The 27576-nt window shown below is 46.6% G+C and overlaps 2 protein-coding genes across 2 annotated transcripts in view; both read left to right on the top strand.

Moving 5' to 3' along the window:
- The window catches only part of LOC149348090 (uncharacterized), a 292673-nt gene that overhangs the window by 139252 nt on the left and 125845 nt on the right, over window positions 1–27576 (top strand). Inside the window, exons 35-37 of the mRNA XM_089541683.1 lie at window positions 20240–20335; window positions 21074–21169; window positions 24906–25001. Of these exons, the coding sequence (XP_089397809.1) occupies window positions 20240–20335; window positions 21074–21169; window positions 24906–25001 (288 nt within the window). The remainder of the gene's footprint in view (window positions 1–20239; window positions 20336–21073; window positions 21170–24905; window positions 25002–27576) is intronic.
- LOC149348091 (uncharacterized) lies at window positions 3617–18258 on the top strand. The gene is made up of 10 exons (XM_089586051.1): window positions 3617–3717; window positions 3863–3958; window positions 7334–7429; window positions 8507–8602; window positions 8738–8833; window positions 9000–9095; window positions 13978–14073; window positions 15246–15341; window positions 17368–17463; window positions 18146–18258. The coding sequence occupies exons 2-10, from the start codon at window positions 3913–3915 to the stop codon at window positions 18256–18258; spliced, it is 831 nt and encodes a 276-aa protein (XP_089442177.1). The 5' UTR covers window positions 3617–3717; window positions 3863–3912.

Genomic DNA, 27576 nt, shown 5'->3' with positions numbered 1-27576 from the left:
GTCGCTGCGCTATTGTGGATGCCAATGAATAATTACTCCCGTATTACAAATCTACTCCACCTTGGTGGATTCCCCTATAATATTTCATCAAACCTTTAGTTCGTTTTAGCAAAGACGGTAATGATCGAAATACTCCGTGCACCAAAAAATTCAGTGGCCTGAGATAAAGACATTGTACCCTGCCTTGGTCATACCATAACTTCTTTTTCCTGCAGACAAAAAGTCCGACAACTGTAGTGAAGAAAACAAGGACGCCTGCAAGTCAAAAGGGTTGGATTGTGACTCCACACAAGGCACAGATATTTGTTTTGGTAAGAGAACACATTTGCACGGTCTTACGCTATAGCGTTAATCTCGTGGTCAGACGAGAAGCCGCCGTAGTTGTTTGCGTTTGCATGTAGAGAAAATCCGCATTGGTCGAGTGGGTCGAGACGTCCCGTTTTTAGCTGTGGAATGAAAATGACTAAAACTTGGGTTATTTTGTGATGGTGGGGTAGTAGCATGACTCAAATTTTATTATGAAATGCAGAATTGCAGTGTATCAATTACGCTGCAAACAAAACAGATAAGTACTTCGAAATCGAATCCATTCCCTTCCCTTCGGTTAGGTTAGGTTTATGGGGTTTAACGTCCCAAAGCGACTAAGGCTATGAGAGACGCCGTAGTGAAGGGCTCCGGTATTTTCGACCACCTGGGGTTCTTTAACGTGCACTGACATCGCACAGCACACGGGCTTCTAGAATTTCTCTTCCAAAGAAATTCAACCGCCGCGGCCGGGATCGAACCCGCGTCTTTCGGGTCAGCAGCCGAGCACCATAACCACTGAGCCACCGCGGCGGCCATTCCCTTCGGGTGCGAGTGAGAGACGCTATATCTGGGCCACTGAGGCACGTTCATTCGATTTGGTTAAAGACCTTGCCTGCATTGTGTGCTATCAGCTGGTCTGGTATGCCTACTGATGTCTGCTAATCAATGTGTATAATTAGAAGGCGGTAGTAATCAAGCAAAAGTAACCAGCTACCATTAACCTTAAGGCGGAGCTTAAGTGTCCGCCTAGTTTTCTTGCTTCTAGAAAAAATCGCAAAATCGACGAATACAGACTGCCCTTGAAGACATTTTCCTTCGCCACAAACTTTTTCTGCTCTAAGCGCGAGTATTTACCAGTGATGATGCCCCTTATTTCTCACAGACAACAACCGCACAAGTTGCAATGAAATCGAAAAAGCAGCTTGCAATGAAACGGGAAAACAGTGCGATTTCTCCGTGGGGGCCGCTACTTGCGTCGGTAAGGAAATTTACTCCGCCCTATTTTGCCATCACTGCTTACAATATTCATGCAAGAAAATGTGCTGTGCAAGCGTTTTAGGTCTTATTGTAAGACAGCTGCTTAATAATAAAAACATTTACATCAGAAACACAAGCAAAGCGAAGTAACTCTAATTCTTCAATAAAACGGAGAGTTGAGCTAGTTGGTACATGTTGCTTGAAAAAAAACAGCGCTAAGACGAAGGACAAAGAAAAGAGGACTGCAGGACCGGCGCTGACTATCAACTGAAAGCTTTATTAGAAACAACACGCAATAAATACTCCATAGACAACCAAGAGCGCATGGCAACACCAAAAGCTACAAAGATACACCAATCACCTGGATCAAGATACTTTAGTTCACAGTCATGAACTGTTACAGAGGGGATGCTCACGCACGAGTCACTGTTTTTTTTTTTTGGATATGAAAGGCTTCACTGATTTCCCGTGTTAGTTTATCTTTGTGCTTGTACAGGATCCTAGTTTCATTAAAAATGGGGGTACATGTTCCCAGAGTAACCAACCTGATTCTTCTGAAAAATCATGTACCCCCATTTTTAATGTACTAGGATCCTGTACAAGCACAAAGATAAACTAACACGGGAAATCAGTGAAGCCTTTCATATCCAAAAAAAAACAGTGACTCGTGCGTGAGCATCCCCTCTGTAACAGTTCATGACTGTGAACTAAAGTATCTTGATTCAGGTGATTGATGCATCTTTGTAGCTTTTGGTGTAGCCATGCGCTTTTGGTTGTCTATCGAGTATTTATTGCGCGTTGTTTCTAATAAAGCTTGCAGTTGATAGTCAGCGTGGTCCTGTAGTCCTCTTTTCTTTGTCCTTCGTCTTAGCGCTGTTTTTTCCAAGTAACTTTAATTCAGCACTTCTTTTTGCTGTCCACGTAACCAGCCACGCTTTTTGTCCATTGCTTCCCGACAGATAAGAAGCGCGACCATTGTAACCCAGAAGAGAAGAAAGCGTGTGAATCAAGAGGAAAGGACTGCGACTTCAGCGCTGGGGCTCCCTTGTGCTCTGGTAAGTTGGTGTGTGGACGTTTGAGATTCTTCCTGCTATCTTTTAGACTTATATTCCAGAAAAAAGGGGCGAGGGGACTGGTATTGACCATATCTGCTGAATTCGTTGTGGCATTTTACTGCAGTTGGTGATTAGATTTCACTGACAGTGTTTACACTTCCTAGTTTTCAGTTTTAAGCTGCCGTAGTGGCTGAGTGGTTATGGTGCTCGGCTGCTGACCCGGAAGACCTGGGTTAGATCCTTGCCGTGGCGGCCTCATTTCTATGGATGAGAAATGCCAGAGGCCCGTGTACTGTGCGATGTCAGTGCGCGTCAAAGAACAGTCGAAATCATGCGCAGCTCTTCATTACGGCGTCCCTCGCAGCCTGACTCGATTTGGTACGTCAAACGCAATAACAAAAGAAACCATCCAGTTTTCTGTTTTAGAGCACTGGTGATGCTTGATACAGCATCGTATAGAGCTAAGGCTTATTTTGTTCTATTCCTTTATTTACTCCAAACATGAAGCGTGCATTGTTATATATGAGTGCGCCTAGCTAACATGGTTTTTAGGGATCACCTAAATATAATAAGGCTGTATATAGGGGTTGGTTATATTCTGCGCATTTCTCTATCACCTGATGGATAGTGTGAATGTGGTCTATTGTCGACATCTTAATGACATCTTAGTTGAAATTAAGAGGAAGAAATGGGCTTGGGCAGGGCATGTAATGCGAAGGCAAGACAACCGCTGGTCCTTAAGGGTAACGGAGTGGATTCCAAGAGAAAGCAAACGTGGCAGGGGACGGCAGAAAGTTAGGTGGGCGGATGAGATTAAGAAGTTTGCGGGGATACAGTGGCGGCAACTGACAAAGGACAGCGTTAATTGGAGAGACATGGGAGAGGCCTTTGCCCTGCAGTGGGTGTAGTCAGGCTGATGATGATGATGAAATATAATAAGAACAGTCTCAGGAATAATTTATGGGAAGCTCGTTTTCGCACGGAACATCTCGCAGATGTTCCACCTCTTCACGCGTTTCTTCGCTTATTATTTTGTAGATAAAAAACGCACCAAGTGTAACGAAGTGGAGGAAGCCAACTGCAAGTCTATGGGAATGGAGTGTGACTTCTCCTCCGGTGCAGCATTATGCATGGGTGAGTGACACTCCTTCTGCACCAACCTGCCCTTGCTGTATCTCACACCCAGAGGCTAGTCGAGTTTGTTTTAAATCTTGAGGTTCACACAAGCTCTCCGCGCAGTCATTCTTTTCAAGAAACGTTCATTCTTTTTTGTTCTTCACAGATAATAGTAGCAAAACTTGTACGCCAGAAGGGGAGAGAGTGTGTAGGGGAATATTTAAGGAATGTGACTTCACCACCCCAGCCCCTACATGCGTTGGTGAGTGTCACCTTCAGTTTCTTCAGACTGCGTTTGCTTTTCATGTAGGCATGTTGAGTTATGAACTGCAATATGTCCGGCTGCCTTTTCTGTAAATGAACGTGCAAGAGTTTCGTGATTTCATCTTTTTTTATTTGCTTCGCAGACCCAGAGCGCACCGAGTGCAACAAGGAGGAAAAGAAAATATGCAAGCAAATGGGAAAGCAATGTGATTTCAGCGCTGGTGCCGCCCTCTGCATAGGTAAGGAACTTCGAGTTTTTATTTCATTTTTGTGGTTCGTCAAATATGTTGTCTGCCTTTCCAGTGCTGACCAGCACCTTTTAATTCTTGTTAGGAGCCTCAAATTATAGGTATTGAGGCAGTGTAGCAGGCACAACTTTACCTCGTAATTGTTGATGTAGAATAATCTAAAATAAGCGACAGCAGCACGAAATGTTCCAAATAAGGTTTAGTTATTTCTTATGACATCTGCAAGCGCAGCTTTACATTAGGCAAGCTGCACCTGCATAGGTGTCGTAGGCGTAATAAATGCATCATCATCATCACCATCCTGACTACGCCCACTGCAGGGCAAAGACCTCTGCCATACATCTCCAATTAACCCTGTCCTTTGCCAACAGCGGCCACCGTATCTCTGCTCCCTTCTTGCTCTCATTCACCAACCTAACTTTCTTCCGCCCCCTTCTACGCTTGTCTTCTTTTAGAATCCACTCCGTTATCCTTAAGTACCAGCGGTTATTGTATCATTGGTTGTGTGGGCAGAGTAGTTAACACTCGGTTAGTTACTCTCGGTTAGAGTAACTCGGTTTGAGTAGTTACCGCACAAGAACGCCGGCACGCGTCGCACTCGGCTTACCTACACGATGCATCTCCCTTTCTTTGAAACGATAAACAGAAACCATTCTTACTTCACAACACTTCAGACAGAAACCACTCATACTTCAGAACACTGTTCAGCCATGAAAAGAAAGGTTTGTTCACACATTTCAGATAGTTTAGAGTTCCGTCACGCAACCTGCACAAGGTTTTCGCCATATCCCAAATGCTGTGGAGCTCTTCTTTCGCGCTGGGACTTTCTCGGCAGTGCCGGTGTCGAGGCTGTAGATGTGGTTGCACTTTGAGCTCATGATTGGATCTGGCGGAATATCTCGTTCGTGCCGCAATCATCCGGAATGTCTTCATCACTGTGTTTGTCTCTGTCTTAGTCCCGTATTTCGTGCGCTGTGCCTTCAGTTTGAACCATGTACCGACTAGCCCAGACAAATACCTTACTTCTGGGTGCAATGCTGAAAGGCTCAGCTGTCGCCCTGAGGTGTTGTCGGTTGCATCGCAAAACACAAGCATATTCGGTGGAAACCTGGTATGACCTTGATTGAGCAGTTGCTTTAAGAACCCTGGCTTTTGGTGACCAACAGCCTTCTCGTACTCTAACAGCCTGGCCTTCTTGGAGGCGAGAAAGACAACGTCTTGGGGGCCGGTACTGGTTATGCTTTCTTGCAGACTTGCTTGGAGCTTCGTTGAAATCTGGGAGCAGTGTTCGAAGTCGCCGCCCCTGAAGTACTCTCCAGGCGACTGGCCGTCTTCTAGCGGACTGCTTCTGTAACTGAGCAATCCAAGCCAGAAATCATCATTCATCTCGGACGTCTTTCTTAAAACTCTCTTTACTATCCGGACGGTTCTCCGCGAGGCCATTTGAGCGAGGAAACCGCGGACTGGACCTGTGTTTAAAATCATATTTCTTCGCGAACAATGCTAACTCATGGCTCCCAAACTGTGGTTCATTGTCTGTGCAGACTTCGATAGGCAATCCGTGCCTTGCAAACACTGCGCTGAGTGTTCTCGCAACTGTGGCCGTTGTTGTGTCCCGAAAACTTTCTGTTTCTGGAAAGTTCAATAACGCATCAAAGGCACAAAGGTACGATTTTCCAGCTCACTGAAAAATATCTACACTTACTCGGCACCGTGCATGTTCCTGCACTACGTGGTCCATGAGCGGCTCATATTGTTGTCGATACGCGTACCTCTGTCAAACTGTGCAACTATTTATGAGGGGGGCGTCAATGTCCCCGTTAAGGCCAAGCTAAAACAGCAACTTGCGCTCTCGAGATCTGCATTTATTTATTCCAAGGTGGCCTTCGTGAATTCTTCAAAGTAGCTCCTGGTGCATGCTTGATGGAATCACGGCCCTGCGTCCCTTAAGCAACACACCTCTAAAGACCATTAGTTCACTTTCAAAGGGTTTAGTGTTCCAAGGGCTGGATGACTGCTATGCAGGCAGTGGATGACTTGTCTCAAGTAGTCGTCCTTATTAGTTTCTTCTGCCAAACGCTTGAAAGTTGCTTTGCTGACAAGTGATGAAAGAGCAGTTACAGCGTGAACTTCATTTTCCTGGAACAGATTGCAACTTGTAGTGGTATCTGAGCAAACGAAGAAAACATCGCTGCAATCTGGGCGGTATCTCTCCAGTAGGCTTTTCCAAGATAGCGATTAGGGGTCGATGGTCTGTCTCCATGACAACAATGTGTCCGTATACAAAATGATGGAACTTTTCGCTATAGCTGAAGATCCCAATCGCATGTGGGTCTGGTCACCCACTGAGACGCCTGCCAGAGGTTTTTTTAACTATGCCGTTACTTGTACATAATAAAGTGCCGGATGGCTATTGAGGACGACTCAGATGGATAATGTATTTGCATTTTTTCAAATGAGTAAAGGGGCATATCAATGCGTAGATCAGCTGAATGAATCGACACAACATAAAACGTTAGGGCTGTTCCAAATCAAAAATAGACCCAATGATCACGCCCAAAATTTACGCATGCCATGTATGCATTGGGTCTAAAAATTAACATACTGAAAACGAAAGTAACGTTCAACAGTCTCGGAAGAGAATAGCAGTTCACAATTGGTGGTGAGGTGCTGGAAGTGATAAGGGAATATGTCTACTTAGGGCAGGTAGTGACCACTGATCCAGATCATGAGAGGGAAATAACTAGAGGAATAAGAATGGGGTGGAGCGCATATGGCAGGTTCTCTCAGATCATGAATGGAAGTTTACCAATGCCCCCCAAGAGAAAAGTATAAAACAGCTATATCTTACCGGTACTCACCTATGGGGCAGAAACGGGGAGGCTAACAAAGAGGGTTCAGCTTAAGTAAAGGACAACGCAGCGAGCTATGGAAAGAAAAATGATAGGTGCAACGTTGAGACATAAAGACGTCAGAGTGGGTCAGGGATCAAACACGGGTTAATGACATCCTAGTTGAAATCAGGAGGAAGAAATGGGCTTGGGCAGGGCATGCAATACGAAGGCAAGATAACCGCTGGTCCTTAAGGCTAACGGAATGGATTCCAAGAGAAGGCAAGCGTTGCAGGGGGCGGCAGAAAGTTAGGTGGGCGGATGAGATTAAGAAGTTTGAAGGGATAGAGTGGCCGCAGCTGGTGCCTGGAGAGATGGGGGGGGGGGGGGGGGGGGTGTAGGTGCAATGGGAGAAGTCAGGCTGATTATGATGATGGTGCATGCGATAACATTACAAAACGCTTGCCTATTTGCAGTCTTTTTATCTCCGTAATAAGTATTTAATAGAAAGGCTGTTTTAAACGGGTTCTTACAGGCGAAAAGCAAAAGACGTGTAACAAAGAACAGGAAGATGCATGCAAGTCAATCGGAATGGAATGTGACTTCAGCGCCGGAGGGCCTCTCTGCATGGGTAAGCGAGTCGTCATCAGGATGTATTATTTCCCTGCTATGCACTGCTCTTTCCAAAGCAGGCCTTCCCATTTCCTTCTGTTTTTTTTCTGCAAACCACCGTCACCTGAACGAACAGAGATGCGCGAGCCGTAGAGAAGAGCAAGCAAGGAGGCATTGTGGCTGTTTCGGGACAGAGAGACGGCCGTATTTCAGCGCAACAGTCTCAAACATTATTTTTTGGCTTCATGTTATGCGATCTGCGTCCCATTGGCCGTTCCGCGCAACAATGCTAGTGGAACCTAGAAGTAACACCATCCAGCTGATTAGCGCACTTACAGGCTGTCAGCACATTACGTGGCGTAGGGTGCCTCAAACTTAGCGCTAGGGATGGTCGTCCTGTATTTTGAGTTGCACAAAACCTGATGAAGTTCCCTGGTCACTGACTGTGGTAAAAAAACAAATGACGTTTCAGGAGTGTTACGGCTCCCTTGTTCACAATGGACACACAGCACTGGAGCCTTCCCTAACGTCAGTTGTCTTCGGACATGGTCAGTGACCGGTCAACTTCATCAGCCATTAATCCTGACCAGTGACGGTATACCGTCAAAGCATCGACTGCATCTATGTACAATCCGTCCACTCGCCTCCGTGGGTACCAGAATATTATTATTCCAAGTTTCCATGCCAGTTTTATATCAGTCTTATTGCTGAGTCGCACCGCTACGAACACCACGCAAAGCGGGAGGGATAGCTTAACGTTTAACTAACAGATGTCAGCAAAACTGGTGAAGTGTGTTAGCGGCAGCCTGTGGATGGAATGTGAAGTCATAAATGCCAAGAAAATAATCCACAAGTGCTCATAATAGTTACCTGTTCAGAAATCAGGCGCACAGGTATAACTTCGGTGTCTTCCGCACTGCAAGCGCTGTATTTGCTTACATTTCTTCATTTTGTTCAAATCGCTTTGCGCCCTCTCATACATTTCATTCGTTCATTCGTTCGTGCATTCATTCATTCATTCATTCATTCATTCATTCATTCATTCATTCATTCATTCATTCATTCACTGCCTCAGCTGAAGCATTTGTTTTCGTAGACAATACACGCACGAACTGCAGTAACGCCGAGGAGGGAATCTGCAAATCTGAAGGGAAAGAGTGTGACTTCAGCGCCGGAGCACCACTGTGCATAGGTAAAGTTTTATCGAAGTATTCCGTTTTTTGCCACGGGCTCCTAAAGCTTCATCTGCATGTCGCATAACTATTACGAGTTCCTTTCAGAGATTTCTTGGTTGTAGGCAACTGTTCAAATATTGTCTTCCTTGCAGTTAAGACACGCCCAAACTGTACTAAAGAAGAGAAACAAATGTGTGATTCGCTGCGCAAAAAATGCGAGATGACAGGAGGAGCCCCTCTCTGCGTAGGTAAGAAAGCTATTCTGACTATGTTCACAGCAGGCCGCTGTTAACTTTATTCTTTGTATAACCAAGGCCAATTCAGAAATTGGCCCAAATTATTTTTACTATGAGAACGTCTCCTGTTTTCTGAAACTATGAGTGTAGTTATCTGCGTTTCACTTGCTTCGTGCAGATGAGCGACCAAAGGGCTGCAAACCAAAAGATGAAAAATTGTGTGCAGAAAAACATTATAAATGCGTCACCTCTGACGGCGCTCCGCGGTGCGCAGGTAAGTGAATGTCCCAGACAATTTAATGCTCTGTGAACTCCTCCTGCTGTTTGCTAATAAAATTTTAGCGAGACAGGTAACAAAAACTTATTTCATTCTTATGTCTATTGTTTCTCATATTTGCATATTTCCAACATACGTGTGTGTGTGTGTGCGTGCATGGGTGGGTGCGTGTGTGCATGTGTGTGTGCGTGCGTGTGTGTGTGTGTGTGTGCGTGCGCGTGTGTGTGTGCGCGCGCGACGGTGCGTGTGCGCGTGCGTGTATGTGTGCGTGTGTATGTGTGCGTGTGTGTGTGTCTGTGCGTGCGTGCGTGCGTGTGTGCGTGCGCGCGTATGTGTGTATGCGTGTGTGCGCGTGTGCGTGCGTGCGTGTGTATGTGGGTGTGTGTGCGTGCGCGTGTGCGTGCGTGCGCGTGCGTGTAGTACTAGCAGTATAGTAGCAAAAGCAGAAGCAGTCTGCGTCGCTCAATGGGCCAGTGAAGACTTGCGGAATGAGAAGGTCCCAACTAATACGATTACCTGTATTTATTTGTCCAACGGTTTCTGATGGTGGACCGTCGTTCATCAGCGTTATAGTTGGGTGAACACAGATATCCGCGCATTCACAGTACTGAATCGAGAGGAGAAACTCTCGTTCTCTTCTAGGAGAAAGAAAAACACACCGCGCAGTAGGAGACAAGAGTGCTCCCGCTTATTAAGGGGGAAGGACAAAAAGAATTGCTGAGGCTCAGCTTGGCTAAGCCTGGGGAATGCGAAGCATATTAGTGCCTAGGCTTGGTAATACATGGCTTTCCTTGGTTGAATACTTGGTCATTTTAATACAACCACTAGAAGCCTTCGTCGTGGGGGAAGAGAACGGCATGGCTACAGCGGAACGCCGACTAACCCCGAGACGCGCGTTGGGTGAGCGCCTGGATTGGCACGGAAGCCGCGTCTGCCTGCCCGGTGGAGCGAGCGTTTCACCTACACCGAGTGTGAACGCGCGTTCGAAATGCGCGGGAATGCGCGGGTGTGACGGCTAGGGGTCCCACGGCGACGGCGCGAGGTGGAGGCCGGCTCTCTCATCCGATGTCACGTGGTGTGACGTCACGGTGTCACGTGGCGTGACGGCTAGGGGTCCCACGGCGACGGCGCGAGGTGGAGGCCGGCTCTCTCATCCGATGTCACGTGGTGTGACGTCACGGTGTCACGTGGTGTGACGTCACGGTGTCACGTGGGGGTCCCACGGCGACGGCGTGAGTGGTAGCTCGAGCAATATGCTTCGCATAAAAAACAAGCTGTAAAACAAGCTAGCGAGGAAAAAAAAACATGGAAGTAGCAGAGATGTACCGTAGGCCGACAGGGTCTAGTTTTCTCTGTGAAGACGCAAGGATTCGTACTGGGAGAGGATTCCTTCGGTGGGAGCGAGAAGTTCGAACACAAGGGAAGAAAATAATAGCAAAAAGAAAAACAGACGAAGAGAACAAAACTGAGAAAGAAAAGAAAAAACCACAGCAGCGCGCATAGCTTCACCCGCTCCTAGTGGTGCAAGTGTTGAGGGCCATTGAAATGTAATTTACGGCAAGCTGCCCAGACCGTGTCATTTCGCACTGCTCCAGAGCAACCAGTACAACTGTGGCGCGTCGCCGCATAGCGCAGGATTGCCCAGCAGCACAAAATAAATAAATAAATAAATCTCCTGTCCTGTCCTCCTTGGTTTCTGCGGCTGTTGGCTTCTCTCTCATATATATATATATATATATATATATATATATATATTATCAGTTAAAGCTAACTGGCTAGAAAAGCAGAAGAAAAAACAACCACATGCCACCGGTGTGAACCGAACCCACGACCTCCGAATACGCGTCCAGTGCTCTACCGCTGAGCTACGGCGACGGCTGTCTGATCTGCTTTCGGGGGTGTTTATATGTGACCTAACCTTGAGAGTGTTCATCAGCACCACCCACGTACATAAGCGGCGGACGTAGTACATCCTGAGGTACCGCTGGTGTGACGTGGAACGTCATCGAACGGCGACGGTGGAAGCTATGTGAGAACCCTCTTATGCTTCTTATGGCGTCAAGGCTGCCAGAACCGAGGCCCTCGCTAAGCAATTAAGCAAACAAGGGAAGGGGAATGAGGGGCTCGTTATAAATATTAGGGAAGCCAAGAGCCACAGAAACCAAGGGACACAGGGGATCTTTAATTCATTTTTTTTATTTTGGGGTGTTTATCAATTTTAGATTATTACTGAGTATGTTATCGCTTAAAGCTAATTGATTAGAAAAACAGAAGAAAAAAAATTACCGACGATTGCGTTACTTCCTAATGCGAAATTTGAGCGCAGCAAATAAGCTGTTTCACCTTTTCGATAGATTGAGGCAAAGAAATCGAGCAACACATGTATGCGCTATCACAGAATTTTTTTTTTATTTTTCACACGTATTCCTTTAACAAAGACTCCACTAACAGTTCTTGACAATCATGAAGGAAGCTTTGTGGTCGGAGAAATAGAGTGATATATGTTCGAATTGGTACACCAATGCTTGATTCTCAAAGACGAGATCTATACAAGTGCCTCGCGAGGTTGTCACAGCCGTGGGACGCGTTACGAGCGAGAGGAACGGGATGTTCTCCCGCATAAGTGTTAGGAAATTGCTGTTTGTCTTTATGTCAACATTAAAGTCCCCCACTACTAACATCGGTGTGGATCGATGGACGGTTAATGCGAGTTGCAGGAAGTGCACCACGTCTTTCGTGAGTGCGGTAGGGGCGAAGTAGGCAGCTACTACCAGCAAGCCGTTGGGCAACTTTGCGGCGCACAGTTCGCCAACTTCATGTGACGTGCCAAACATTTCGACTGGTATTGCAGAGAGACCTGTGCGCAAGTAGATAGCGACTCCCGCCGCTCTGTTGTGGTCTCTGCGAGCACCACAGCAGTATAGGAAATCTATGATTTCGAGAGGCTCGTCGGGATCCATCCAGGTTTCAGCAAAGCAAAGTACAGAGGAATGGCGCAGAATGTGATCGTGGTGTACGTCCTTGGCATGTGCGGCAAGGGAGCGTACGTTAAGAATGTGGTTGTGAATGATGAATCAAGTGCTGCCAGCGAATGACGCGTCCATTGGCTGTCTGCGTGTGTTACTGATGTGTGGTTAACATGTTAAGCTTCGCCTGTAAGAGTGGAACGCGACAGCGTCTTGCAACGCTGCCAGGGAGTCCACAGAACGCCATCGCCAATTCGGCTGTACGCCTTGCTGGACGGTAAATTTATTTTTTTAGGAAAGGAAATGTATCTCTCTCGCATATCTGGGTGGACACCTGCACCTCGCCGTAAGGGAAAGGGGGAAGATGGGAGTGAACGAAGACGCCGTATTAGCTAGACGCGCCTTTGTTCATTCCAAACCATTCAGCTGGCATTACGGAGTGGCTAGCGTGCTCGTATCGCACTCCGGAGACCCTGGTTCGATTCCCCAACTCGACCAATTTCGTTCTCGGTTTTATTGATTTATGCGGTCTAACTAGAAAGGTTAATTAGGCTATTTCATATTTCTATTATTGTATTTCTATCCATCGCGTTCTGTCATTAACCTGTCAATTGTTGGAACTGTCTAGGATGTTCGACACAACGTATATGAAACGAGCAACGTCTTACTGAGTGGGGAAGTGCGTGGTGGTGGAGGGAACGCGGCTTCGTACTTATCTGTTTTTTTCAGCAGCGTCTCCTTCCGCGGACGCTGTTGTCGCTGCGGCGCGCGTCTTTCTTTTCTTCTGACATCTTCATTCTCCTCTATATTAATTAGGCTAATTGATTAATTAAGCAATTAACTAAACTCAGTCCTTAGTTGCAGCATCACTATACGATCCCTTTGATTGGTTGCATGGTTACTAGCCAAAGTACAATTGGCCCCATTTGAAATTCGCGCACTGTGACGTCACGAGCATTTCGACCAATTGAAAAGCGTGACATTGGGGGCGGAGCTGGTTACGAGGCCGACGCCGACGCGAAACCCAGGAACGGACGCCAAAGAGCTGCGCTCTAAAACAACCACATGCCGCCGGTGGGATCCGAACCCACGACCTCCGAATTCGGAAGTCGTGGGTTATGCCTTCTTGCATATGCCTTCTTGTTATGCCTTCTGCACGAAGTCAAAGCATGTGACACGGACAGGTGGCGGCAAAAGGATGTGCTACAAGGTGCTCTATACAATCATGGATGTTAATAACAATTAACAGATGAAGTTCACTTCTTAGCAAACGCGACGGTGTGCTAACCCACTGATCTTGCAGTCTGGATATTTCGGCTATCTCGATAATCTCAGGGACCAAGTGCTCACTGTGTCCATAAAGCACTGTGCACCATCTAACTCCGGCACACAAGTTTTGAAGTCTAAATCTGCAGTAAACGGCAAAATTTCTGCTAGATTGGTCAACGTTATCTTTGTGTTCTTTCAGTATTTCACTGCTGCATCTGTCGGCCGCGCGTACTGTTTCTTGACTGCATGTCAGTGCTATAGAATATACGGCTTCCGCGCACTCTACAAACCACTTCTAGTGATTTACTGCGCATTCTTATTCCTTTTCCAACTGGTCACAGTGGGCTATTGACTCCTGCTCTCCGACCAAACTCTTTTAGGCGGTGAGATACGTTGTGTACGGACAGTACCGATGCTATCTTTTTTCTTTTTTTTTCGGCATTGTCACCTTATTTTTTAGGACTGACAAGCTCGAGTTTGAGGTTCTTAAGCTCTTCGTGTTCCTCTCGTGGTCCTGTCTACGTTCTTCGTTGTTAACATCAGGAGCGAAGCGCTAAAAAGCTTTTGCTTGAATTTTACAGCTGCTTCTCAGAATTGGATTTTGTAGTGTTGGTTTTATCAAATTCTTCTTTTTTTTTCTACAGACGAGAATCGCACAAACTGCAATGAAGAAGAGAAGGAAATTTGTGAGGCGGAGAAGAAGGAATGTGACTTTACAGCTGGAGCGGCTACCTGCACGGGTAAGGAGACCTACCTCGGGTGAAAGGCGTTTTGAGACATTACTCCCTTATTTTAATTAATTGATATCTGTCTTAGCTACAGTAGTCGGCAGTAGCGACAACTAGTAGGATTCGACAGAATATCAACAGGTGTTGGCTGAGTGTTTCTTCACGGTCGGCGAAATTTCGTTAAGTGCAGTGCAAGTTAGGCATTAAAGCCTTGCTAGACAGTGAAAACAACTCGGCTCTGCTGATATTGATTAGAAGATTTGCGCCAGTGCCAATAAACAAAGAGGACGTTCCTTTACTCATCTTTCATAGTCCTTAAAACTTCCACTGTGTTTACAATAATCTTGCATGTATGAATTGTAGATAAAAACGGAACAACCTGCGATGAAGACTCGAAGAAAAAATGTAAAGATCTCGGAAAAGTTTGCGACTTCAGTGCTGGCGCCCCCTTGTGTGCCGGTAAGAGCCTCTCTGTGCTTTGCAACGACAGGCTTTGAGCTCTTGAAAAAGTCTTTAAACATCTAACAAACAGCTAGACAGTTGTTCAAATGTGTTATATACTTTTTCTTGTTGCAACTGCATGTATAGACGAAGCCAGCGTTGAGCAGATGCGATCACGTGGGCCACGCGCGGACTGCCGCCAGTTGCGCTGTGTTAGCGCCGGCTGCGCGTCGAACGTGCGACCATCGACGCGAGGTCCTGTCCTGCTTTTATTGCGAAAGAAAATACTACTTGCACTTTCACGCCTTTGCCGTGCCGCGGCGGTGACCACCATTGACCTTCATTTGACCTTGATTGCATTAGATTGGATTAGATTGGACTGGATTGGATTGGATTGGACTGGAATGGACTGGACTGGATTGGGTTTGATTATATTAGATTACATTAGATTAGAGTAGATTACATTGGATTGGATTGGATAGGAGTGGATTGGATTAGATTATATTGGATTGGATTGGATTGGAGTTGATTGAATTGAATTGGAGTGAATTGCAATGGATTGGATTGGATTGGTTTGGTTTGGATTGGGTGGGATTGGATTGTATAACCGATGCATCCCCACAAGTCTAACCACAAGGACCACCACCAGCTACACTACCAGCTGTACCATGGCGTAGGTACGGATATTGCTTTCGCAATTACGGGCTTAACCAAGCTAAGCCACAGCTAATTTATTTGTGCAGATCCCATCCGTGAAGGCTGCAATAAGGAAGAGGAGGAGAAATGCCAGGCAATGGGAAAACAGTGCAGCTTCACTGACGGGGCTGCCGAGTGTCGGGGTAAGCAGCTGTTTCCCCCCACAAGGTGCATGGCATTTCCTCAGGAAATAACCATACCTTATGCTGATTGAAACAAGCACAAGTATGTGCTTTGGTGTATGCATGAATTGCTTATATCCCTTTCATTCGCCATTTTTTGTTTTCACTGAAGTCAATTTTTTTTCACCTAAGTAGAATATTCAGGCCTCAAGAGAGGGAATTTGTTAGTTTTGGAACGTGAAAGACCAGCAGGTCCATTTTTACAACAATGTGGAGAATTCCGCGCAAAGTGTCAGATTTGTTCGAAATAATAACACCGAAATGTTCTCGTGTGTCCGGTAAACACATTAGGGATCGTGGAATCCCTTTGTGTTTGGAAGATTGAGATTACGCTCGAAATTGAGCAAAAACAATCTATGTTTTCATTCGCTGCAAAATATGTCTGCGCAAAAAGGGCGGACAAAGTGCTACCTAGCTCACTCTTACGTGAAAGATTATTTACTGCATTCGCTACATGGTACAAAAAAGCAACTTATTTGCAACAAGAAGGGTACTCAATTTGACTGAAATAATGAAATCACTGTTAAGTGCTCCAGTTTCTCAGAAAAAGCTGTAAGTTTGGCGCTTACATAATTGTGTACAAACCGCCTGGAAGGGATCTTTTGCACAGGGCCCGATAATACCTGGTAGAGGTTGAAGATGAGTGTCAACAATTTCGAGACTTCCGGTTAATTACAACTTCTTCACTTTGCTGAATAACTCAAAAAGACGAAATTCTATCTTCGTAATCAAGAATGCATTCATTTCGTGATTGTAATACCAACTGTTCATTCAGGTGTACTTGCCCCGAGCTGGCGTCCTAGTGTGCGCAATCTACGTGATCACGTTGGTCATTGCTCGGTACACACCCCAGTTCAGCCCCGAATTGTGGCCGGTTTTGTACGGAAGCTGCAACTCCACGTACAGGAGCTATAATTCCCATGCTCCTTAAGGTAAAAATAGAGTGATTTTTATGCCCCCTTACGTATCCGCTCTTAAGCACGATGGCGACAAGGGGAAGTTGGTGTTGCACTGTAAACTACTTGGCCTTCTTGTTAAACGCAACATGCCTCTCATTTGAAACTCTAAAACGCACTGCTCAGTGCGAAATTATTGCGGCAAAAATATATCAGCGTTTGCTTGACGATCATCTGTCGGTAAAGGACGCCGAGTTTTGACCTCCAGGACTAAAACCATTCTTCTTGAGCCGCATCCTCTCCCAGCGTTGCACTGCGTATCGCTTAAATTGACGCGCGATTTGCCCTTCAAAAAATGGGGGGCCTGACTGCTATAGTTCCCTGTCTCCAGAAATTTCTACTCTCATCTACAGATATTGCGATAGGCATGGATCAAATCTTGCTTCTGTGCAGCTTACCCAACTTGCCTACATTTCTTGTAAAATGGCTTTTGCTGATTTCCCACTGTAAATGCTTTGTGCGCTGTTACTTTGTTAAGGGTGCCCCTCCTGCATCGACTTCGGGTCGCACTATGTATTCCACAAAGAAATAAACAACCTTGAACGCTCGTCAACATTTACATTTGCTGCAAATCCTGATTTCGCAGTAATAGAGTCCTTAATCTGGGTGAGAAAAATTCGAGAACTGAAGTGCAGGAAAGAGAGCGGATAAAGCCATATTCTGTTCACAAGAACCGTAAGAGGGGGAGTTGAATTACTCACTTCTACTATCCATCTGAGCACAGTGTACATCCCTGTGAAGTGTTTGCTTGATCAATACCAGCAATTGTTTGCGCCAGCCTGATTCTGCCCTAAACACCACGCAATCTCAGCTACCACTTTGCTCTCCTACTTGTCTTTGAATATATAAACATCTGTCACTTTGTTGTTCTACGTAGCAATCACTTTGTTGTCCTACTTATCGATGAATAGATGAAACTATCACTTTCTTGTTATAATTGTTTTTGAATAAATAAAAACTTTCGGTCTATTGTTCTCTTATCTCTTAATAGATAAAACTCTCACTTTGTTGTTCTGCTTGCCTTTTATCAGATAAGAAGCGAACCAAGTGTAACGAAGCGGAGGAAGCCAACTGCAAGTCAATGGGAATGGAGTGCGACTTTTCCGCCGGTGCAGCTTTGTGCACAGGTGAGCTGCAAAGCTTTGACGCCGGTGTCCCATTTCCATCTGTAAATTGCCTCTGATGGCACCAGGTCACACCCCTCACCAAAGTGCACAGCCAAAATTTCATTGTCTCTTGAGACAGGTCCAATCCCTGAAAATATCGCAGTCCGGGTACTGGGGCTCTTTATACGTCAAGACAGACGGTCACAAACAACATTGGCCGAACTCCGTCAGGTGGGGGACCAGGTGGGCCGCTTGGTCCGCCGGGTTTCTAACAAACGCGGGGGGTTACGATGTAAGGACGCCTTGCGGGTGGCGCAATTGCGGGTGGCAATTGTAACTAGTCGAATTCTATATTTGACTCCGTACCTCCACCTGCGGAAGCAAGTCGGGGATTCACTCGAAGTCATCCTCCGCAAAGCGGGCTCTGGGCTTCCCCACGAACACCTACAACAAGCGCTTCCTGAGGCTGTGCATGGTGAACACGTTTCGGGAGCTCCGGGAAGCCCACTTGACCAACCAATACACACGTCTCTCGAAGACATCGTCGGGTCGCCGCCTCTTTGCCCGACTACACATCCAACACACCACTCTCATGGAAGAGCGCGTACGTATTCCATGCCAGTGGAGATGTGCCCTCCAGGTGCGCCCTCTTCCCGCGAACATCAGCCGTGAGGACCATAATGACCGGCGCCTGGCGCGGCAGAAGCCCTGGCCCGCCACTATGTATCGAAACCCGACGTACTCTACGTGGATGCCTACGGCCCCACTAAGAGGGATGATACACGGCCGCAGTCAACCACCAATCCGAAAGAGTGAACGGCCTTACTTTCCGAGCTCGTGACATAACACACGCGAAGGAGGTCGCCATTGCGTTGGCTGCATTTGATCCCACTTCAAAAACAACTATTTCCGACTCGCGAGGGGCCTGTCGGAACGTCGAGCAGGGCTGGGTACCGTATTTAGCCTACCGCATTCTCCAAAACAGCGTCTACACCGGGGACCCCGCTCACAGGCGTATCGTTTGGGCTTCTGCTCACATGGGCCTTGAGGGAAATGAGGCAGCTGACGCCGCCGCCCGCGCGCTGTCTCACCGGACATTCCCCTCCGACACCGACAATCAGGAACTCGAATTCACTCCAGCTTACTCCTTCAAAGACATTGTTTTACTTTATCAATCTGGCCACGGTCTTTATCCCCGCCCGTGTAAAGGTCTCTCAAAGGCGGAGGAGCGGCTTCTGCTTCGCCTAGTACTTTGCTGTGCCCGGCAGCTCTCAAACACTTCGACCTTTCTTTCTCGGGCAGCTGTCTGCACTGTGGAGAGAAGTCTTCGGACATCTACCACATAGTGTGGGCCTGCCCCTCCAACCCTGCTATACCCCCTCACCCCAACCCAACCCGGGAGGACTGGGAGGCGACCCTGCTCGGCTGCTCTCACCTGCACATAGTGATGTGAAGGCCTGAAAAAAACACTGCAATTTTGGGGAAAAAAACGGTTTTTCTCGTTTTTTTCAGACGAGGAAAAATGGAAAGGTACATCGAAAATTTCAGAATGCAATTTCAAGGTTTTATAATTGCTTGGTATTAGTTTAGGTTTTTGATTTTGCTTTGAAAACCATTGCAGCGTGCATCGTAGAACGATTGGACAGCAGTCGTCATCGCCGGTGCCAGGTAGTGCTTTTAAAACGTTCGTGCTGCAAGTTCGCGGGTTGAAGGCCCAGGTCACATATAAGATCCACGCTTGACTTAAAACCACACTAATACTTGAACTCACGACTGAAGTAGAACAAAATGGCTAAACATAGGCTGTTGTGCACGTAAGCGGTTTTAGCCAAATAGAATACTAGCTTCTTGATTTCCAACGTAGCAGAGTACAGGACATCCGCAGAAATTTGGTCCAGGACAGGGGTATGACACTCAGCGAAGCACGTGGCCCTATCTGCCTGGTGGCAAAGCCTTTGCACCAACCAGCCGCTAACTCCTCTGGCTTGCCGACTGCTGCAGATACCTCAATAAACCGCCAGCTGCGAACGAAACTGGTCACGTTTCGGAAACGTGCGAACAGGGATTCGCAACAGGCTTTCAGGGGAATGCGTTCGAAAGCTTATGTGGAGTCGAACTTAGCTGTGAAACACAACTTCAATCCATGCTGCTGCGCGTAGTCCCGCATCCAGCGACAGTGACTATGAGTCCGATATGGAGTGACTTATAGATCAGTTTTCATGTTCTCTTTCTCGGTGCAATAGAACAAGAAGTTCGTTTCAGAAATATGATATTTATATCTCCATATTCGCTTGAAGTGCAAATCACTATTTATCTTCTCGGTGCAGTAGAACAAAAAGTTCGTTTCACAATATGACATCTATAATTGCATATTCGACTGAACTTCGAAGCATTATTATTGATCGTTGTGCTGTTGCAGATAAATCTGTTTTTTATACGTTTTGCAAAATTTACAATTTTTCATGAAAAAAACTCGAAAAAATGGTTTTTTTTTCATGCCATTCAAAATTTCTTGTAATTTTACATCTCTACCTGCACGCCCAACGGGCCTTGGTCGCGCGAGCTCGGGCGGCGGCCGACGCCACTGGGGTACCGAAATAGGGACCTCCACCTAGTACTTGTGAGGGCTGGCCCCCTCTGGGTCAGCGCATACCTAACCTCCTGAAGTGTATCTGTACATAAATGTTTTCCAACACCACCACCACCGGCAGATTTTGCAAATGAATCTTTTATTTTAAAGTTCACTCTGAATAAACTTGGTCCCTTCTATGGAATATTCTATTGTTTTTGTTCACAGATAACAGTCGCAAAACCTGCACACCGGAAGGAGAGCGAGTGTGTAGGGGAATTTTTAAAGAATGCGACTTCACCGCCCACGCTCCTACCTGCGTTGGTAAGCAACCGTCGCACGCACTTCTTACTCGACACTCATAATTTCACTCCTGAGCAGTATGGTTTGATGGTTTATGGAGCTTAACTTCCCAAAACTATGAGGGGACGCCGTAGTGGAGGGATGATTACCACCAGGGGTTCTTTAACAAGCACTCACATCGCACAGTACACGGCAAATGCGAGAATGTCTCCAAATTAATGAATAGTAGTAGTAGAAGACCTTTATTCGGCCAAAAATTACAGGCCGAGCATGTCGACCGCCTGGGCGACCAGAAGTTGCTGTTCTTCCTCCCCTTCAGCTCCAAGCCAGTCGAGCCAGGTGGTGATGGATAGAGAACGTGGGGGGTAGGAACCCGACTGCTGAGCAGGCGGGCAATAGAAGAGGCAATGGGCAAGGTCCACCATCATGACTCGCAGCTTGCCCGGCTTTACCTTACCCGTCAGGGTCAGTGGTTACTGACTCAAGCGGGTATCCCGCCCATTCCCTGCGCCCCGTTTACCTCTCCTATTCCCACCCCGGCTCCCAATCTTCGTATCCTCCCCCTTCCGTCCAATATGTCCCCCGTTCTGCAAGCCGGCCGTCGTCAAGCGGCCGCACAGCGCCATTCCCCTCTCTTTGATACCCAAGGTGTAGCTTACACGGATAAATGAATAAATTATAATCACTCAGCAGGGCAACGATTCATTTCACCGGAGATTCCTGTCGCCTTACCTAATTTAATTTTCCTTTCTTTTGCAGACCCGAGCCGCACCGAGTGCAACGAAGAAGAGAAGAAAAAATGCAAGGAAATGGGAAAAGACTGCGATTTTAGCGCCGGCGCCCCCTTATGCATGGGTGAGCAACGGCAGTCTCTGCATTTTGAGTGCCTTTCTGCACCGATGCCGCCTGCCCCTGTGGTGCAGGAAGCATCGACAGCGTTAGTCTGCTGCCGTGTAACCTGTGCGCCACGAACGCCTTGTCGAACAGTTGAGGTCTCGTATGTAGTAAATCAGTGAGCATGAATGAGTAGCTCCCGGAGCGCTGCATCTCAGGCAACCTATAAGGCTTCCCTCAGTGTTGCTGTCCCCACTTGCACGTTTTGGCGTACGAGTGAGCACAAGAATGCACCTTGAGTGCTCCTCGAGCTTTTTTATTTGTTTTCTCCTTAAGAGCCCGAAGTCGATGCATAAGGGAGACCCAGGTTGACATGTTTAAAATTTCTTGAACAAGCTCCAAAAAAAAAGAAAAAAAATGCTAAATTCAACGCAAGCAAGAGGGGCAAAAATAGAAAAGAAAATACAGCAAGACGCCAAAATTAACAGCAAACAATCAATAAGAAAACGTACCGAGCGTAAATAAGGCAGGTGGTGCAGTTCGAACAGTCGGAACGACGTATGAGCAGTATGACTTTTAGATTTATCGCGGAATTTCGTTGGATGTGTGCTCGTTACTATGTTCTCTATCAAGGAATTCCATAATACTGTGGCATAGGGGAAGAATGAACTATTCATTTCTAGGGTGCGGGTATGAATGCGTGTTAAACACTGGCTGTGATATAAACGAGAAAATCTTCTTAGGGTTCGTGCACGGACCGCAGGTGGCGTATAAAGAAGGCACAAACAAGATATGATGAGATGGATGGGAGTTCGAGGTTTATTTTTAATGAAGTGACGCTGAATTGTTGGAATAGGTTGAGGTAATGCAGCGCGGTTTCGAATAGCTTCAATCCTATCGACGAAGTATGCTTGTGATTGATTTTAGATGGCTGAAGGATATTAAAAAATTGGTATGATGAATGTTAAATGTGCCTGTTTTTTTAATTTTTGGTGATAAGTTGCTTAAATTACGTCGCATGTAGCCACGGGTGCGCGAGGCTTCGGAACAGATGGTTTCGGTATGCCTTAGCGTTATCTGAGGCCGATGACGTGTTCATTCTTTACACTGGCACCATCGTTCTCCTTCAGCGAAGTCAATTTCTCAGGAGAATGATGAGAAAACAACCGCAGATTAAAGGCAGCAAAAGAGGTGGCACGTGGACAAAGGAAGTACTCCGAGGCCATTCGCGACAAGCTCGCGGAAAATGTTCCCGGGGGGGGGGGGGGGGGGGGGGGGGCCTCGACTCGCAGGCGGGCAGTTGTCACCACCTCGCCTGCAACAATCATGCAGTCTGTTGGCGCAAGTGTCGCTGCGACACTGGCGCCCTCCTTTGGTGGTTAAGGCAACTAGAGATCTAGGACGCCATAGCTGCGGAGCAAACACAAGAGGACAGAGCAGGATGAGTCCACATCATGCACAGCACCTAAATTTTATCGCAAACATTATCCGGCAAAGATAAAGGCATACCACTGTGAGGCTAGTAGTTCTCGCGCGTAAGCTCATTCTGTCTGATGAGTAAAAGTTGAAAAAGTGCTAGCAACATTTCTTCTACGTTAGCCTGTGGAACGAATATAATAGCACTGAGCATCATAAAACCTTAACTATCTTTCTCTCCTTGCATGGGGGTATTTACATGGCAGATAGTACAAGTAGATTTTAGTAGTTGCATGATTATGAAGAAAATCCATTCCTTTTGGAGCAGCGAAATAATATGGAATGTGTAATATTCCCGAAATAATGTTTTCTAAAAGACAGCAGCCACTGCAGGTTCGATAAAACAGTGCTTAAGTGCTTAAGAAAACTTGGTTTCCTCAAAACACGCCTAACAGCGCACACGCGCAGTGACTTGGAGAGTTTTCGCAGCTAGTAATTTGTAGCTTAAATGCATTTCAACATTAAAAAAAAAGATTTTCAAAAGCTCCTAAATTTGATGAGTGCGTAGTGCTCCTGTCACGCTGCCAAAGTGTCATTTTTAAAGAGCGAAGATCGTGTTCAGAGTTACTCGCGAAGTGTCACATGGTCAGCCCCTCTGAAATTGGCCGCGAAATTAATCGTTTCGGTGCAGTAACCCCATTCCACTGAAACAATCTTCGCGCTGTGCAGGTAAACGGTCAGCTTTACCATGCTGCACAATGTCGGATGTTGCTTTGGGGAACAGCGTCGTCTAGCCAGTCCACTATCGGTGGACTGTGCAGCCCCTTGTTTTCACATGATTCCTGCTTCTTTCACGGATGATTTCACGCTATGCCAACAATTCATCACTTTTAAAACACAGGCTGCCGATGCACTATAGCGGAACCATCACCTAGGTCATGGCTAATATGGTCTCGTCTTTCGTCCTAGCAGGGCCACAGAATTGGTCACTCATGGCGTCATCGAGCGCGCAGTGGCGTCACTTAAAAGTACCACTCCGCTGCCAGGCAGCATAAAACCGTATACGTGCAGCAACGAAATGAAATTTTGTGTTTTCATTAAGCGCAGCACGCAACTGAACCCCATACATGTTTCGAAAGCTGTGGTGTATACTTATACCTATATACGTATATCGTCGCTGTCTCAGTTGCCGGTCGCTGGAATGTGCACTCAGCCTTTCTTCAAACAGCATGCCTTGGCCACCGCACTTATAGCGACAATGCTCTTTTTTGGGAACGTGATTATTTTTCCCTTGCTTCGCGGATTTTGATTACAAAAGGAAACAATTTCGCCAGCAGCAGACGTGCCGTAATTTTTTTTTTTTTACATACTGCGTAGCAGAGCAAGATGGCTGGCACTGAAAATAACGTCGTTCGTCCCTGCGTTGGTTTCCTTGCAACAGAGGGCCTAACATTTAGAAGCTTCAAGCAGCGCAGAGTATGCCTCGTCGCGCAGTTAGTCTCTTCGCTTGTTTAAAGGTCGTCATTGCATCCGAAAGAAGGAAAAATCGCTGAGGGTGTTGAAACCCGCTGGCGCAGGGCGGAGCGGGAAGAGCGGGCCACACTCAGTGCTCGTAACCCCGTTGAGTATTCTGACCCGACAGCGTTGAGGACCCCTTGTCTCAAACCGCGGCTGGCCCTGAGGGAGAAACCTCGTTGGCAGAAAAGAGTTGATGAAACTGAGCCCACAGAAAATGCGGTTACTTGGGTGCGAGTCGAGTTCACGGTATTCGTCGATTGCAAGTCGGGCACGCTACCCATAGACTTGTTGGCTTGGTTTGGTTAATGGGGTTCAAAGTCCCAAAGCGACTCAGGCTATGAGAGACGCCGTAGTGGAGGGCTCCGGAAATTTCGACCACCTGGGGTTCTTTAACGTGCACTGACATCGCACAGTACACGGGCCTCAAGCATTTCGCCTCCATCGAAATTCTACCGCCGCGGTCGGGATCGAACCCGCGTCTTTCGGGTCAGCAGCCGAGCGCCATAATCACGAGCCACCGCGGTGGGCCTACCCATAGGCTCGCTGGTTCGAGTTGATTCAATGTGGACCTTGCTGTGGTCTTTGACTACAGATGCGTATGTACGTGCGGAATTATGAGTATGCCACTTAGGAATTGAGTAACTCCGTAGGCGATGCAAACGGGCACCGATATCGATTCTACTGTTCAAGGCGAAGCGTACCCCAATTTTACGCAACGCCCGAAAGCACTTGGTTGCTGTTGTGTTAAGCCCGCTTAGGAATTCTCACTTGCTTTTCACTCTTCTACGTAGTTTTTACTATTTTCGTTGACCGACATCTGCAGGCAAGAAACAAACGAATTGCAATGAGGAACAGAAAAAGATGTGCAAGTCAATGGGCATGGAATGCGACTTCAGTGCCGGAGGAGCGCTCTGCATGGGTACGTGACTGATCCTTCCTACGCCGTGTGCCGCATTTCGCGAAGCTGCTCTGGTAGATAAGTTTCTCCTGATCTTTCGGCATCAAGATGGTGTACATTTTGCAGTTCATATATTAGAGATAAAAAGATCGGAAGAGGGCGGAGTGGGTGAGGGAAAAAACGCGGGTTAATGATATCCTTGTTGAAATCAAGAGGAAGAAGTGGGCTTGGGCAGCGTAAGTAATGCGAAAACAACATAACAGCTGGTCCTTAAGGGTAACAGAGTGGATTCCAAGAGAAGGCAAACGTAGCAGGGGACGGCAGAAAGTTAGGTGGGCGGACGAGATTAAGAAGTTTGCGGGGATACAGTGGCCGCAACTGGCAAAGCACAGGGTTAATTGGAGAGACACGGGAGAGGCCTTTGCCCTGCAGTGGGTGTAGTCAGGCTGATGATGATGATCATATTAGAGCCTGTCCATTTTTTTTATTTATTATTACCTCAAAGATAACAACGTGGGACTTTACACTGAAGGGTGGGCGGGTGTACGGCGATAAATTGTGACAGGCTTGTTATACACGGTTGTGATGAGACATCTTCTTCGATGGCATTCTTGAAGCGTGCATGGTCACCCGTGAGCGCCAGATGGCTGGGAGGGCCATTCCAGTCGTGAGCGGTGCGCACGAAGAATGACTCGTGAAACGCAGTTGTGCGGGCACATGGCGGAATGACGCGGTTAGGATGGCCTGTGTGAGGTGTTCGGTGCACGGGTTGAATGAGTCGACTGTCACGGGGTGATGTATGAAAAAACTTGTGATAGAGGCAGAGGCGTGAAATTCGGCTGCGAAACAAGGCAGGTGTAACTGAGTTTTCATGGTGAACATGCTGAAGAGGTAAGAGTAGTTCGAGAGAATGAAACGAATGGCACGGCTTTGAACAGATCCAAGACCTTTAGCAAGGTTAGAGTGGTGTGGATCAAAAATAGCGCTTGCACATTCAAGTTTAGGTCGCTCAAGTTTTGTAAGCCAGTAAGAAGGTGCCATGGACAGGTTAAGGCAGAGGTATCCAACAGTACGATTAGAGGAATTACATGGGTTACGTGGCAAGAGCATGTTAAATCATTAGTAAGGTGAACACACAGGTTAAAAAAATTTTTAAACATTGTAGTTTAAAAAGAGGACTGGCTATTAGCTGCAACAAACAGCTGCGGTCGGTTAGAAAGCCTTACATCCAATTATGAACTAGTGGATGGAGGTTTAATCGAGACAGCTAAATAGAAGGCGGGAGTGAAGTACTTCGTCGAATGCTTTCTCGAAATCTAGGAATATATAGAGCATCAGTAGGAATGTTGCGATCTAAATTAAAATGACCGTCATGAAGAAAGACAGCAAGATCAGTTTGACATGAATGCCTTTTACGCAACCGTACTGGTTTGGATGAAAGAAGCTTACAGATGATAGCAAGGAAGCTGCATGGGAGTAAATGACGTGTTTCATGATTTTTGAGCACGCACTAGCTATTGAAATTGGTCGCTAATTACCTGGGGATGATTGGTTACCTTTCTTGAAGACTGGAATGACCTTCCCACTGCTCTAGTCAATAGGAATTGAACCGGTATAAAAGGACTGCTGAAAAATGAGGCATACAACAAGGCTGCAAGCATGTTTGGTGTTTAAGACTTTGAAGATGATTCCGGCAATACCGGAGGAGGAGGAAAGGTTTAGCGAGACTATGATTTTAGCAATGTCATTTGGATTAAAAGTAATCCCTTCCGTTGGTAGATGCGAGAAAGGTGAGAAGTCAGGTAGTTCATAGGTGGTTTCGTTCGTGGAAACAGAACAACATGACCCATTATCTGATACTTTACAGGCGAGCCGAAGTTGCCACAGAGCGAAATAGTATTAGTTACGCGAGGGTTACTTGTCTTCCAGAAGTGCTTTTGGTTGGTCTGCAGCCTGGTTGGTAGAAAAATAGAACACGCGTTTTTTTTTTTTTTTTAATGCGATGTTTATTGCCTCAGGGCACAAAACGGCTAACGGGGAAATAGCGTTAGCGTACGAACGCAATTTTCAGAATTTAGCGTTGCGGCAGTTGCGGCTTTTGCGTCCTTAGCGTGGAAACATGGCGGCGTCCTTTCAAGCGACAGCCGCCCTCTTCAGCCGATTCAGCAGCTCTTGCGATTCCGGTCTGCATGTTTACCGGCAACTAATGGTGTTTTTGCTTTTCGCTATGACTTACCTTGCTTCGACGATAAAGTTTAAGCTGAAGTTCAGCCCAGTTTTTGAGATACGCTCTCGATTCTGGAGCGCGCAAGCCTAATGGAACCTCAAGCTGCATTGCTACCGCCTGCAATGGCCCGAAAAGCAGCAGAAACCTAGCAAAACTGTTTGTAACGAGACAAAAATAGATTTGGAGGTTTTTCGCGGTGTTTTATGGATTTAAATTCTGTAAAAAGAGTTTCTATTAAATTTACAAAAGTTTTTTGAACATTAAACGTCATGTGATGCCAAATACTCTTGCTCCAACGGCTTGTAGTTAACATTGCCTTTACTAGATGGCGCCACTGTTTTACGTTTTTATTTCATTTTATTCCAATTT

The sequence above is a fragment of the Amblyomma mixtum genome, chromosome 4 (assembly GCF_055824585.1).
Source record: "Amblyomma mixtum isolate Tamu chromosome 4, ASM5582458v1, whole genome shotgun sequence".
In the NCBI taxonomy this organism is placed as follows: Eukaryota; Metazoa; Arthropoda; class Arachnida; order Ixodida; family Ixodidae; genus Amblyomma; species Amblyomma mixtum.
This window is presented reverse-complemented; position numbering and strand designations above follow the sequence as displayed.